Here is a 15,790-nt window from a genome sequence, read left to right as displayed (position 1 = left end):
CCGACGTAGTTTGGATCATGCCTGTGGCGATACACATGCATTTGACAGACGCTTGTCCTTCTGCGCAGCTCCCATGACCTCGCCCAGCACGGAGAGAGCCAAAGTCATCCTGTTTGAATCAGACGTTGTAGTAGTAAACCGGCCTCAACCATATGCATGCAAACCGGCACTTCCTTGTTCCAAAGGCCCAACAGAGTTTTGTAATGCGTCAGAGCCGACCTTTTCTGACAAGCCCACGCCCACACACCTCAAGTATACAAGCCCACGCCCACACACCTCCGGTATACAAGCCCACGCCCACACATCTCCGGTATACAAGCCCACGCCCATACACCTCCGGTATACAAGTCCACGCTCACACACCTCCGGTATAAAAGCCCACGCTCACACACCTCCGGTATACAAGCCCACGCTCACACACCCCCGGTATACAAGCCCACGCTCACACACCTCCGGTATACAAGCCCACGCTCACACACCTCCGGTATACAAGCCCACGCTCACACACCTCCGGTATACAAGCCCACGCTCATACGCCTCCGGTATGCAAGCCCACGCTCACACACCTCCGGTATACAAGCCCACGCTCACACACCCCCGGTATACAAGCCCACGCTCACACACCTCCGGTATACAAGCCCACGCTCATACGCCTCCGGTATACAAGCCCACGCTCACACACCTCCGGTATACAAGCCCACGCTCACACCCCCCCGGTATACAAGCCCACGCTCATACGCCTCCGGTATGCAAGCCCACGCTCACACACCTCCGGTATATAAGCCCACGCTCATACGCCTCCGGTATACAAGCCCACGCTCACACACCTCCGGTATACAAGCCCACGCTCATACGCCTCCGGTATACAAGCCCACGCTCACACACCTCCGGTATACAAGCCCACGCTCACACACCTCCGGTATACAAGCCCACGCTCATACGCCTCCGGTATGCAAGCCCACGCTCACACACCTCCGGTATATAAGCCCACGCTCATACGCCTCCGGTATACAAGCCCACGCTCACACACCTCCGGTATACAAGCCCACGCTCATACGCCTCCGGTATACAAGCCCACGCTCACACACCTCCGGTATGCAAGCCCACGCTCACACACCTCCGGTATACAAGCCCACGCTCATACGCCTCCGGCATAGTTGACTGAGCGCTGCTGCCAGTAGAAGTCCGCAGACTGGTCTCGGTAGGGGCTGCTGCCAGTAAAAGCCTACAGGCTGGTCTCGGGAGCGGTGCCGCCGGCAGAAGCCTACAGGGCGGTCTCTTTGGGGACTACTGCCGGTAGAAGCCTGCAGGCTGATCTCGTTGGGGGCTGCTGCCGGTAGAAGTGTGCAGACTGGTCTCGGTGGTCGTTCGTGCACCCGCCGCCGCTGACCGGACCACCCGCCCTCTCCAGGTGAGCTTCACCTGCTGCTGCGGCACTGTGAAAGCGGCGCCGAGGTGCCCGTTCGACTGGAGGAGGCCAGCAGCGATGTGGTGCGCGCCCACCTGGTCTATCCCGGGCCCGGCACGTACAGCCTGAACGTCAGCTACGGCGGCCAGGACGTGCCGCAGAGTCCGCTGACCGTCGCGGTGCTGCCCAGCACTGATGTCTCACAGATCCTCGTGGAGGGACTGCAGCCAAGTGAGTAGAGCTGCCTCGAAAAGGGAGAGATGTGATCGATAAAGTCTGCGGGAAAGCAAGGGGAAAATGCCAGACTGATACAATGCAATCAGCTGGAAGTTCGTAGATTCAGCTAATGACCTTCAATATACCGGGAGGTGCTGATTAAAAGACGTAATGCTGGGTAACGGTTATATTGAATGTGGATGCCGAGTAATGATGATATTGACGGTACCCAGTATCGTCAACATATCTTATTCAGCATTACAACGCCGTTTAACTAGTAGCTCTTGGTTTGTTGAAGGCGGTTAACTCAACATAACACTTTCAGCCCATAAGATGGAAAAAACCTGCAGCTAAATGTCTTTTTTCTTAAAACTGGTAAAATGCACTGATTTATGACGCATGATGGTTAGATTTCACACTCGTAAAATTACCGAAAGTGAACGGGTTGAAATGTGTTGCAACGGAATCCGTATGACACAGTTTGCACTGTTCTTATCCTAGGCACATCACGAATTGATATGTGTCTGCGCGTGGACCAGTGCTTTTATGGTACCCAAGTCTTCGTAATAAGGTTGAATGCTGCTGTGACTGAATTGTAACACGCTGTGGGCGCTCGTGTTGCGCTGGAGTAGTCTTGCACTGGAGCCTGCCGTCAGTTGCGTGACGTCCCATGGCTGTTAGGTTGGTCTGCAATTCTGCTCGCCTCAGAGTATTTCTCTACATATCTGGAACCATAAGGGAAGCCGTTGCCGTCCTCACAGACATGGCTTTTCGCCTTACGTCGTTGCTGACAGCAGTGGTAGGACAGGGGTGTAGGTAGGGCAGGGGTGTAGGTAGGGCAGGGATGTAGGCAGGGCAGGGGTGGTGTAGAGTAGGGGCGTAAGCAGGGGAGAAGTGATGTAGGACGGGGGTGTAGGGAGGGCAGGGGTGGTGTACAGTAGGGGCGTAGCAGGGGAGAAGTGATGTAGGGCGGGGGTGAAGGCAGGACAGGGGTGGTGTAGAGTAGGGGCGTAGTCAGGGGAGAGATGATGTAGGGCGCGGGTGTAGGGAGGGCAGGGGTGGCGTAGAGTAGGGGCGTAGGCAGGGAAAAAGGATGTAGGGCGGGGGTGTAGGCAGGCCAGTTGTGGTGTAGGGCAGGGGTGTCGGGAGGGCAGGGGTGGTGTAGAGTAGGAGCGGAGGCAGGGGAGAAGTGATGTAGGGCGGGGGTGAAGGCAGGGCAGGGGTGGTGTAGGGCAGCGATGTGCCACTGAGGTGCGGACACTCTGTAAGCTGTGGTTCTGATACTAACGCCGACTCTGTGGACGCACCTTAGTAACAAAACCACAGCTGTGCATACTCACTACAGCAACGTGAACCACACACGGACCGATGGGCCATGCTCCCCGTGGCCCCTGCCTTGTGAACTCTGAACCCTGTGACCCGGCACACCTCTATTGGTGCGACCTCTAGCCCACATGTCCACCAGCCACCCACCCGCGGGATGTGTGACATACACCCGATGTCCTCCATGCGTCGTGACGTTTCGCGCGGATGTGCTCTATGACGAGGTGGTCCGTACCCTAAGTAGGCCGTGCCCCCGGACCCCGGCCGCTGTGTGACCTCCGCTTGGTGGGCGGTGCCAGCCGTGCCGCTGCTCAGCCGGCAGCAGTTTGTGGTGCGCACGCCGGCCGGCCTGGAGCCCGCCGACCTGGCCGTCACCTTGACCTCGGCGTCGGGCGTGCGGACGCGCGCCAACGCGCGGCCGACGGCGGGTGGCCTGCTGGTGGACTTTGTGCCGCTCGAGCTGGGCCTGTGCTGGCTGAGCGTACGTCTGGGCAGCGCCGAGCTGGCCGGCCGCCAGGTGGCGTGCGTGCCGGCGGCGGCGCGCGGCGTGCGCGTTCATGGTCCCGGCCTGCACGCCGGCGCCGTGCGGCGGCCGGCCCGGTTCGTGATCGACACGCGCGGCGCCGGCCACGGTGGCCTAGGCGTCACGGTCGAAGGCCCCTGCGAGGCGGCCATCAGCTGCAGAGACAACGGAGACGGCACCTGCGACGTGGCCTACCTGCCCACCGCCGCCGGCCTCTACTTCGTCAATGTCTTCTTCGACGAGCAGCACGTGCCCGGCTCGCCGTTCCGCGCGGCCGTGCACGACGAGCTCCGCGTGCACGCCGTGCACACGTCCGGATACGGCGTGCACCCCTACGGTAGCGTGGCTCGCATGCCTGAACTTGCAGCACGGATCTGGCGTGCGACTGCAGCCAGCTGACGTGGTTTTTATCGCATGGCGCATGCTGTTTCGGCACAAGCTTGTTTGGATCAACCGCTTAGATTTGAGTATGTAGCGTATAGTGCTGCCGTGGTTTGTCATTTTGAAAGCATTGATCTCACTTACTCCATGCTCTGAAGTCTGTCATGGCATGGAGTACCGTTTGGTTGAATTTTATGCCGTTATACGATTGCTGTGTTTTCTGTGTGTTTTTTTTGTATGCTACTCTGCTACGTCAAAGCTATTGTTTCGCGTTGTTGGTCTTTGTTCACCTCTTGAACAGCGCATTATCTCACACATTTGATCGGCCTGGGCGTCACCGTCGAGGTGACATTTGTTGATCGGTGTGGCTTACAGCCAAATATGGGAATGTTTGCGGGTCATTTGGTTTCATCTGGGATGGAGTGCGGTGACACATTCTGTTTCATGCTGTTGATCTACCTGTGATGTGAGCAAACTTGTGCTTGACTCGCGATAGTGTCGGAGTCAGCTCAGAATAAAATAAATCTGCGCTTTGTGAAAGTGGCATAAATTCCATTGACAATGCATGGAAAGTGTGCCCATTCAGCTGGAATCGTGAGGGTTTAACTCCAAAAAGTGTACCTATCAGCACATACATGTGTTTGGCCTCGTTGACTTAGCATACATATTTTAAGTAGACTTTGTCTACAAGTAGTTTCTGCCGTGCATATGTAGACGGCGGTGGCGTACGCTTCTCGTTCATTGTGCAGCGCTGTTATCCATCGGAGGCTTGGCTACCGACTTCCTCGTACTACTTACCATAGCTGCTTTCCTTAACCCCGATTTTTAGGTTCTAGGTATTTGCATTGGATTTTCGTAATCCCACTCTGGCGTTTCGCGTCGTAACCGCTTTCGCCTCTAAGTCAGCTTAGTGAAACTAGCGACGTATACCGCTGTGTTTTGCTACATCCAGTGCGCCCCTCACCATGACTAAAATTATCTGGCTGCGACCAGAAAGTCGCAAATGTTTCACCGGAAGTAACGTTTTCCAGTCTCATCCCCCGCCTGCCTGCTCCCACGCCGCCGTCTGTGCCCTGCAGTTCCACTCCCGTCCACGAGAGGCGCTGCTGACGGCGTGGTTCGGCCACTCTCCGCCAGGCGTATTTGTCGACTCTCCGGCGGACGTGTTGTGCGACGCGCGCGGCGTGGCTGGCGCCGAGCAGGGCCGCCTGGCGTGTCTGGTCACCGGTCCGTCCGGCGACAGCTGGCCCGCCCGCGTCCAGCCGGCCGGCGATGGCACATTCCACATTGACTACACGCCCCTCGAGGAGGGTAGGTCCGCCGGGCCGTCGCCCGGCCGAGGGCAGGCGAGATCGACAGTGCCAGGGCGCTGACAGCGACGCGGTACCACCAGCGCCACCACTGTCAGAGACCAGGTCGCCCGATGTCTGGATGTTTGAGGTCTGATGATGTTACCAGAGAGAGGTGCTGGTGTGGATTTGAAATGCCTGTAAGTCAGCTTTGTCAGTTCATAAGTTAATAATTTGCAGTTTTGCGATGCTGACTGGCTTTGTATGTCTTCAGAGGATAAGTATGCTGATGTTGAAGCCTGCGGGCTGCACTAGGTGCTGATTGCAGCCCTATTTCTGATCACTCACCCCGCGGCACATGTTTATCAGACTTTGGACGAACATTTACCTAGGGGTTTTATGTGACAACGGCAGCACCGTCATATTCAGCCGGTCATGCTCATGAAAACGAAACGCCCGCGAAGGCTGAGTAGACTGACGCGTGTATCATTAAGGCCAATGTCCCATTCCATTCTGAAGACTGAAAACGTGCCTGGTCTGTTCGTGAGCTCCGCCCCGCCGCCGGGGGGAGCGGCCGCTGCCGCCTCAAGAAGCACGCCGGGACTGTCTGGCCCCGTCCGCCACCCGCAGGTCGACACCAGGTCGAGATCACCTACAACGACGTGCCGGTGCCGGGCTCACCGTTCCAGGTGACGGCGCGGCCGGGCTGTGACCCGGGCCGGGTCACGGTCACCGGTGCTGGCCTGCGCCGAGGTCTCGTCGGTCAGGCCAACACCTTCACTGTCAACACCCGCGGTGAGGCTACGCTCCACCGTGCCGTGCCGTGCCGTGCCCTGTCAAACTCAGCCATTTCTTCACTGGTGGCTTACATTTACCTCATCTCGCCTCTGCCTGCGAGGCAGCGAGGTAGGCAAGGTCAGCGTGTCAGCGAGGTAGTGAGATAGGCGAGACCAGCGTACCGTGCCCAGAATGCGCGGTCCCACCGCGTACGAGCTCTTCATGCCCCTGTGATCGAGAAGCGTTGGTGCCTCCAGTTTCTCCTGCGTTCATTGTCGTCTGTAGTGCGCTGCAGCTGACCGAGGCGGTGCGTTGTCTCGGCGGCAGGGGCGGGCTCCGGCGGCCTGGCCCTGGCCATCGAGGGCCCGTCCGAGGCCCAGATGTCTTGCGTCGACAACAAGGACGGCTCCTGCACGGTCGTGTACGCTCCAACGGAGCCCGGCCAGTACGACGTCAACGTCAAGTTCGCCAACCAGCCCATCCCCGGGTCTCCGTTCAAGGTTGGTCGGCCCAGGTCGGCGTGAGGGGCTCGGCCGAGATACACGGGCCGCCACGGACACGGGCGGCGGACACGGGAGGACACGGCGGACACGGGCGGACACAGGCGGCGGACATACCGACCACGGTCACGGGCGGCCGCGAATCTAAACGTGCAGACGTCCAATTGCAGTCGGTGTCCTGCCAAATGGGTGATGCATACATGGATGGTGAACATCAAGTACATGCTATATTAACTGCTGTCACGATCATTCATAAGACGTGTATGCGTGCTAGTATCTGAAATCAACGTACAATTCGTGTGTGTGTGTGTGTGTGTGTGTGTGTGTGTGTGTGTGTGTGTGTGTGTGTGTGTGTGTGTGTGTGTGTGTGTGTGTGTGTGTGTGTGTGTGTGTGTGGTGTGTGTGTGTGTGTGTGTGTGTGTGTGTGTGTGTGTGTGTGTGTGTGTGTGTGTGTGTGTGTGTGTGTGTGTGTGTGTGTGTGTGTGTGTGTGTGTGTGGTGTGTGTGTGTGTGTGTGTGTGTGTGTGTGTGTGTGTGTGTGTGTGTGTGTGTGTGTGTGTGTGTGTGTGTGTGTGTGTGTGTGTGTGTGTGTGTGTGTGTGTGTGTGTGTGTGTGTGTGTGTGTGTGTGTGTGTGTGTGTGTGTGTGTGTGTGTGTGTGTGTGTGTGTGTGTGTGTGTGCGCGCGCGCATGTGCGTGTGTGCGTGCGTGCGTATGTGTGCACTGGCTCACAGCCCTGCATAGGTACAGGCAGGATGTGCTGTGTGGCAAGGGCGGCGCCACAACTTTCTGTTGGAGTGGGGGGGGGATGGGTGGGTGGGGTGTTGTATTCAACCGGGAGGGGCGCCAAAAGCATAGGGGCCTACTTAATATCTATTTGGGTACTCTGCGGGTAGCTGCAGCGCCTTTAATGTGGGGAGAAAGGCTCCCACATTTTTGGGTCGAACGCAAACGTTAAAATCTTGCTCCCTGCCTGGCGACAGAGGACAACTGCCCCCTACGCCCCCCCCCCCCCCCGCCCTGCTGCGCAGACCCTGATGTGTGGGCGCTCAGGTTCATAGCCTCTGGTAGACGAACACCGCTCCCCTGCCGCAGGTGCCGGTGGAGCTCGCGGTGGGCGCTTCCGGTGTGGTGGATCACGAGCACCGCTCCCCTGCCGCAGGTGCCGGTGGAGCGCGCGGTGGACGCCTCCGGTGTGGTGGATCACGAGCACCGCTCCCCTGCCGCATGTGCCGGTGGAGCGCGCAGTGGACGCTGCTGGCGTGATGGATCACGAGCTCCGCTCCCCTGCCGCATGTGCCGGTGGAGCGCGCAGTGGACGCTGCTGGCGTGATGGATCACGAGCTCCGCTCCCCTGCCGCAGGTGCCGGTGGAGCGCGCGGTGGACGCCTCCGGTGTGGTGGATCACGAGCACCGCTCCCCTGCCGCATGTGCCGGTGGAGCGCGCGGTGGACGCTGCTGGCGTGATGGATCACGAGCTCCGCTCCCCTGCCGCAGGTGCCGGTGGAGCTCGCGGTGGACGCCTCCGGTGTGGTGGCGCTCGGCCCCGGCGTCAGCGCGGACGGCTGCCGGGCCGGCGTACCGCTCACGTTCTCAGTGGACGCCTCGCGCTCGGCCCCGGCTGCCCTCGGTGTGGACATCCGCAGCGATAGGGGTGAGGCACGAGCACGGAGGAAGGCACGGCGCGTCGGGTGCCACACGGCTCCAGCCTCCATAGCGTCGGCTAATTGTGAACCCGGCTCCTGGGTCCTGATGGCTAACTGCTATCACGGCCATGCCGCCCTGGCTGCACTGACCTTCTCTGAGGTGAAGAGATTCGAACATCTAGTTAGTACTAAAGACGGTTCCAGCAGTATTCATCGAATCATGGGTGTCGATTTCTCAAAATGGTGGGGGGGGGAAGGGGGAAGAATCTTGGAAGTCGCCGACAGGGACAGATACAAAAACCTTCTTAGATTTCGTGCGTCTACTTTTTGATATATGTATATATATAATCATAGATTGCATATATATATATATATATATATATATATATATATATATATAATTATATACATATAATCACTGCCTGTTTTTAAACCACATGTGTGCGTACACAAACTGCACATATGGAGGCATGTCAGTTGGCATCAGCTTCTTACAAACTCAATAGCTCTGCTTCACAGAGCTATTGAGTTTAAGTAAGCAGAAGCAGAGCTATGAAGCAGAGCTAGGACTTTCAGCTGCACCCTCCATAGATGTCGATTTTCTAAGCTGTTTGGGGAGCGGGAACGTCGTTGAAGTCGCCGAGGGTTAGTATAGAAAACGTCTGGGATTCCGTTAACCGTACTCCATTCACTCACATATTCTTTGCAATCTCTATGCTCCCTGCACTTTCCACTTTTTCTTACTCTTCTCCACCCGATACCTTAACGCGGAAAAACATGCAAAAGCTTAAGAGCTTTTGATGCAGAAGCTCATTGCTCAATCTCGTAACTCACATGTATGCCCATCCAAATCCATTTTGGTGCTGCGATGATGCACGGTGCTTGCCTCTGCCCCCGACAATGGGTACACTATTTCCAAAATTATCGGAGCTGTGAGGAAACGCACGCAATGCAAATCATGCACTACATAACCCGTGGGATGGGCTGCAAAATTTGGTCTAGAATTTAATGGAAATGTCACTCTGTGAAACGTGCATGCGACTGTCATGGAAAAGCCCGTTGGCGGGGCTCAGATGCTGGATTATCTGATCACAAAGCGTTTTGCTCGGCAGATAACCGCTGGGGTTCCACGCGTCCTGTTCGTTCAAGCAGTGGCCTATTTTGTGTTGTTTCGCAAACTTCGCCTGGATAGGGGCTTGGATTAAGCTGCTTACTTTCGCGCTGATTCCGCATTAAACAGCTTGTATCAGAACAGATCGTGCGATGAAATGAATGTCATAGATAAAAAAGGTAACGCGCCACCTCAAAACAATGCTTACAATGGAAAAGGGCATTTATTCGAAAGTGTTCGTTTTTGTCATGAAATGACTTGATTCTGGAGGATTCAGGTGCTGAATATTACCATTGTATATTGCATTGCATTTGCACAAAATTCAGAATGTTCGTCATCTCAAGTCAGAGCGCAATTAGAATAAATGAAAGGAATTGTGCTGACGCCAATTAGCAGCCAAATTTCGTCCGCCCCGGTAATGACCTTGAAGGTTCACTGATGAACTGGTTTAGTACATCACACCCAAACATGGCGCAGAGACTGACTGGCAGCAAATTTTATTCTCGAATCGGAAGCAAAGTACTGTCAGCGCCGGTAAGGAGAAAAAAAAACATCATGGAAAACGAAACCACAAAACAGGTTCAAACGACACAGACATTTCCCACTTGTGCCGAACACTGGCCGATATATAGGAGGCATAGAAAAGTCCCTCGTTGCACGACGTACTGCACCCCAAGAAAACGTGAATCACACCACGTGCTCCATTCAACGTATCCGTAATACCACAACAAGAGTGAAGCCAGCAACCTCCACACTAGAATAACAAAACATCACTCCATCACAAGTTTTTTGCATTATGGGAAAATCCCACACGCAGCGCGTGCACCACAGTAATGCCTTTGCAATGCGACAAAAGGAATGGAAGCAACAAAGTAGGCGCCAGAGACAGCAAAACGTCACTTCATCTCGCTCAGGACGTGCTGTCTGGCTGGAGGATCCGACTCCCGGCACGCGCACCATAGAGGCCTGCCCACAATGTTCGGGAGTGAATGCCTGAGGACGCGAAAACAACACGTTCTGCACTTCAAGCAATTCTTATTCCGCGCTCACCTCACCTCACCTCACCTCACCGTGACTCGGCTGTAGTTTGCGGCGAATGCCATCACCACCGATCGAACGTGTTCACCCGCTGGCTTGACTGCACCGCGAACAGCTTAACCTCGGCCTTGAGGTCAAGTGAATCCAGCAGGTCTGAATAGGTGGCCAGCACAGCAGCGTAGTTGGGCCGCTCATGGCTGATGGTGCATCGAAGCCAACTCTTCACGCATCGGAGCGGGCTGAACGTCCGCTCTGCTTACCGGGTTGAACGTCCACCCATCTGAGCAGCCTGAACGTCCGCCCAGCTGACCAGGCTGAACGTCCGCCCAGCTGACCAGGCTGAACGTCGGCCCAGCTGAGCAGGCTGAACGTCAGCTCAGCTGAGCAAGTGGTTGCAGGGGCCGTCAAGATGAGACGGAGCAGCGTGGAGGCAACTTTCAGGAATTCTCCAAGCACTGGCTCCTTTAGCAGGGCCGCAGCGTCATCTAAATAAGACAGGCGAGTTCGTCTCTTTCGTACTACGTCCGCCAGCGTCTCCCTCTGACTTCAAAGCTGGTGCTTGTTCATGGCGTAGAACTGGTCCGCTTCGGCTCGTACCTGGTCGTTCGCTGTCTGGAGAGTGCGTTCGGCCGTGGCCAGCGCCGGCTCGTCGAACTCATACCGACCGCGGATCTCAGCGACGAGGCAGTCCATGGCTTCAACATACACTGGTCTGTAGCCGTCATCAGGAGTTGCGGGGTGATGTGGGCCCGACCCTCGTCGAGACGTCGCGGAGGCCGTCTGTCGCGCCTGAGCCTTGGCGGTTGACGTCCAGGCCCACAGCAGCGCATGTCATCCGCTCCCAGAACCGCGAGAACGCCTCACGCTGCGACAGCATCATCTCGCGCAGTGGCAACACCGAGTCTACGTTAGTGGACGAAGATGGGGTGCATCCTTGAACCAACTCCATGGCCGGTGTGGTAAGGTCCAGGAGCAAGAGGGCCAGCCGCAAGCCAAAGAAAAGCTCTCGAAGGTGGCATCATCCGGTAAAGCCCGCTGACGGTGCTCGTGACCTCCGGCCGAGATCCTCAGTCGCTTGCCAGCCCCTCCGACACTGCAGCAGCGCACCGTACTCGTTGAGGACAGATGCCACACGGACCTGGGTGCACGCCCAGCGTGTTGGGCAGAGGGGCCGCAGAGACGACTGAGCGTCGGCACCTTCGAGCGCTACGAGGCGCTTTGGAGAGTCGCGATAAGATGTCGCTAGTCTCCCGACCTTGTGTACCGCATCCCACATCTCTTGCAGGGTGCTGCGCGCGTTGTTCCGCGAGATTGAGACATGCATTCATGTAGCCTATAGTTTGACAATCCCTTTGGGCCACTAACTCCCATTCAAACAGTGATAAAAGATGACAGGACAATTTGTAGAAAGTGCTTACAATGCATGAAAATGCATAGTTTTTACAGACGCACAAACTATGAGTTAAAATGCTACAAGTGCATGGCCTTGTAAGTTCTCAGTACCGACGAAGGCATTCGATGTCGTTCAACGAACAGTTACGGCCCCGAAAGGTGAAGCTAACCTCCGATGTACTCGGCCATGCTCGCGGCACCATTGCAGCACTGCTCCCTCAGCTTGCTGATGGGCAGCTGCAGGCGCGTCAGGACGTCTCGGAGCAGCGAATACAGGGTGTCCCTGGTCGTGCTGTCCGTCTGGTAGAGGCCGAGGAGCACTTCCTTCGCCTCCAACTTCTCGCTGACGGGGCGAAGGCGCACCGCCATCTGCTTCCCTCCGGTGATGTCGGTGGTCTTATCCCCGATCGACGCGAAGAAGCCTGCATCGGAGACGTCGGCAACAGCCCTCCGGATCCCTGTCAGCGCCAGCTGTCGCTGCACTTCAGCCGGAGCTTCCGGCGACGTAAAATACGGATTGTCGCAATGCACCGCGTCAGCCAGCGAGCCAGCTGCGGGTCTTGCCTCGCCGCCGTCACCAGATGCTGCAGCACGTTCCCTTCCTCTTCGTCTCGGCGACGAAGTGCCAGGCCCTGCTCGAGGCAGTAGGAGACGCCTCGAAGACGCGGCGTAGAGCGTGCAGTGCCGCTTGCTGCCTCTGGGTGGGCAGCAAGCGGCACTGCACCAGCGGTGGGCCTTGCCCACCGCTGCTAAGATGGCAGTGATGCATGGGCTTCCAGCCGTGACTAGGCTCTTAACAGCGAGTTGATGACATTGGCTGGTTTCGTGTGACCAAAATTGCTCTACACTGCCCTTCCAGTTTGAGAACCCGTTGCAAACGGACACTTCCTCCTTCTTCTCCGTCCCCAACAGTAGGCCCTGTTGATGGGCGGCCACGCAACAAACACAGACAGCCCCCTGTAGCTCTGTGTCAAAATGAAGTCACGCAAACTGTTGCCTCAATTCCGGTAAGAAGTGGTGCCGGCGTTTCTTTGGAGCAGGATCGTGAGTCGATTGGGACGACGTCTCCGCAGGGCAAGGAAGTGGCGGTCCAGGAGGAGTCGGAGAGGAAGCCGGTGGTTCTGAAGAATGACAATATGCCATGTGTATATCTGTTCTGACCATTGCACGATTCTAGATAACTTTTTGCAACTTTCGTATGCGTGAAGAACAAAAAGATAATGCGTTTTGAAAACGTCACATAAATTGTGTATTTAAGTCATTCGAAGAAAACATAACCAGTCATAACTACAATCGAGCATTTAACTGTTTTGTGCCATCTTTCGCATTCAATCACCGTTCCAGTTACACGATCATCAACGCGAATTGATGTAGTGAATTAATCGGTTCGTTTAATTGGTTACGGGCTGCATATAGACACATAATTTAGCTAAAAAGTATGACACGTACTAGACAACATGACGTCAAAATGCTCCAGACAACAACTGTCTCCGAGGCGTTGCCGACACCCCACCCATCCAGTGAGCATATTGCATGGATTCGTGAAATGTGCGACGCATATGTTGCATGACAGCGGTTTGTTACATTTGTGTGGCAATCGGATCATGGCATGCCTTTACTTCTATAACCCACCGGACAAGGTGTCACTTACTCTATGTGCACCCAGAAAAAGGAGTGGTGAATAGCTGTGGACAATGGTTATTTCTTAATTCTAAAGACGCATTACCCTAAACGCCTAAAAATAGCTTAGCCGGTGTCTCCCCCCTACCTCCACACTTCTGCCGTTATTGCTTGCCTCCTGTGGTAGTCGTTACATGTGTTGTCCAGCAATCGCGTTTACAAAAAAAAAAATCCATCACGGTCTTTTCACAGCAGCGTCCATTTCTGTTTATGTACCTTGCGTCACTACACACGTGCATTTGCCTGGACTCTGGACCTCTTCAGGGACGCACATGCACATAAACAATTGTCCTATTTTGATATCTACGTCTTGCCGCTTACGGCGTAATAACCACACGGTTACATCGCGGTATTTGCGATGGTTTAAAACATGCGGCTTACTGCGACGCGTCGCAAGCACTAATCGCCCTGAACCTCGCACAATCGGCACTTCTTAGCCATATCCCAGTTCGTTGCAATCTACTCTTCTCTTCCGTCAGCCAACGTGAGTTCACTCACTAAGCCGTCGCGGCGCATGTGAATTTCTTGTGCTCGTACTTGTGTGCTGCGGAAATTTCAGCCCCGTGCCTCCCTCAGTTTGATCTGTACGCGATCTTCTACTAGTACGTTCAGCGTTATCACAGGCACAAGTCAACATACGGACAGACGTGCGCGCTCTTGCAACTCTTGGCACGCGTTTGGGTGGGGGTCAAATTGACCCTCCGAAGGTTTTCCAGAATGGTTTCCGAACGGCACGGCGTAGCCGCGCCAAGTTTTGCATAGTTGCAGAGAAATGAATAGTAGATTGTTTGATATTAAGAGTTTAGATGCACCTTGTAAGGTCCCTGACCTACGGCAGGCCAAAGTCAGGCCATGGACGCTGCGAAGTCAATTTCTAGGGAATCGTTTAATCTGATTCAACAACGGAGTGAAAGACGGGACAATACATCTCTGAGATACTTTCTTAGGCAACGCACCAATTAAATTAACAAATTCCATTGACATAAGGTCCGTTTTGAAGGTCAGATCAAGCCAATCTGTTTTATAGTTCTAGGGCTTGCTGTATGGGGTAATTCTCGGCGCTCATTTCGAATTTATCGATTTAAAGGAACCTCATTATTCATCTTCCATGCACTTCTCAGAGGTCATAATAGGTCACTAACCCAAAATGACTCGGATCATCAACACTTCGTCTTGGTAACATACTGTGTAACGTAATCTTTGTCGCCTATTCAAATGCAAAATTTAAAGCAGTCTTATATGATTTTGGTCAACATGACGTTCGAAAGGTCAGACAAGGTCACTGGCCGTAAACGATCACGTGACCTTTTGCTTAGTCTAGGTTCTGAGGGGCACTTTGGAGACCAACCTGGAGATCGACCTTTTTTGACCTTATTTAAACCAAAGTTTATCACCTAGGAACCTCAAACTTTGACCGAAGTGAGTTCAGGCACAGGCTAACATACGCTGTCAATTTGGTGTCTACCTCTCTTAGTTTCTGATATCACAGGGGGGTCAAACTGACCCTCCACCCGAGCGAAGGGCATCCAACCGGCCACCCGAGCGCGTGTTAATTAGCACAGATGCTGGTGACCATAAAGATGTAGTGCATGAGACCCGAAAACTTTTCCAACCCACTCCCCTTTTCACAGCTTTGATCATCACATCCCCAATTTCAGAAACGTCGTTACGCGCGGCAAACGTTTATTGAAATGGGAAGAAGCCAATCAAAATAAGGGAGAAAGGGTAGCTGAAAAAGTTGAGCCGCCGAAGATGATAATTAACACCTTCTGGACTAGAGTACATCGCCCTAACCAATAAACACCAGCTACGGCGATAGTTAACAGCTTATCGAACGATTTCAGCGACCAGTTGGGCTCAGAAACAGGAATGAGTCACACCGGGCCGACCAGTGACTTTTTTGGATTCGGTACTCGGACTCCCCAGATCATTGTTTTACCGATCAAGCTGTCACTGCATTCTTTGGAAATGCTTGATATCGGTAGAAAGGCACATAGACCCACCGAAGTACACAACAGAAAGCGCAACGGCGACAATAGTAAGTAAAGAGAGGGCCTCTGCAGTTCCGTAAGGAAACAAAGGTAGGGGATTCTGTGGACCCATACTGCTCATCAAACTTATTAATTTTACGATATTATGAAATAAGTAAGGCTTGCATGTAAGGGTAGGAGACGTAAAAAATATGAATTCTTGATGCAGAATTCCCTGAAAAGCTCCAATGAGTCTGTCTACCGTAGGTGCCAAGCATGAGGACAAAATAGGTGGCGGTCTGGAAAGAGAACGCACAAACTACCTGATGGCCCTCGAGACAAACTTCGAAACGAATTTCAAACACAGATTCATTCGACCGGCTTGTTTTCATTTTTTGGTAAGGCGTCGTGGCAAAAGAAAACAATTTTCTTACCACATGCAGCCTGCAACTCGCAACATGCAACTTGCAACTTTTTTATTTGTGGATTTGTGGGACGCTCTGCACAAATGTAACAGATCCTATCGGCAGCCTTTTCCG

The 15,790-nt window shown here is 54.5% G+C and overlaps 1 protein-coding gene across 1 annotated transcript in view; it reads left to right on the top strand.

The window, feature by feature from the left end:
• Positions 1-15,790, top strand: part of LOC119107721 (filamin-A) — a 106,964-nt gene that overhangs the window by 41,064 nt on the left and 50,110 nt on the right. Inside the window, exons 15-19 of the mRNA XM_037231264.1 lie at positions 1,412-1,639; positions 4,989-5,162; positions 5,771-5,935; positions 6,245-6,417; positions 7,912-8,068. Of these exons, the coding sequence (XP_037087159.1) occupies positions 1,412-1,639; positions 4,989-5,162; positions 5,771-5,935; positions 6,245-6,417; positions 7,912-8,068 (897 nt within the window). The remainder of the gene's footprint in view (positions 1-1,411; positions 1,640-4,988; positions 5,163-5,770; positions 5,936-6,244; positions 6,418-7,911; positions 8,069-15,790) is intronic.

This window comes from Pollicipes pollicipes, unplaced genomic scaffold (assembly GCF_011947565.3).
Source record: "Pollicipes pollicipes isolate AB1234 unplaced genomic scaffold, Ppol_2.1 Scaffold_6686;HRSCAF=7923_pilon_pilon_pilon, whole genome shotgun sequence".
Classification (NCBI taxonomy): Eukaryota; Metazoa; Arthropoda; class Thecostraca; order Pollicipedomorpha; family Pollicipedidae; genus Pollicipes; species Pollicipes pollicipes.
This window is presented reverse-complemented; position numbering and strand designations above follow the sequence as displayed.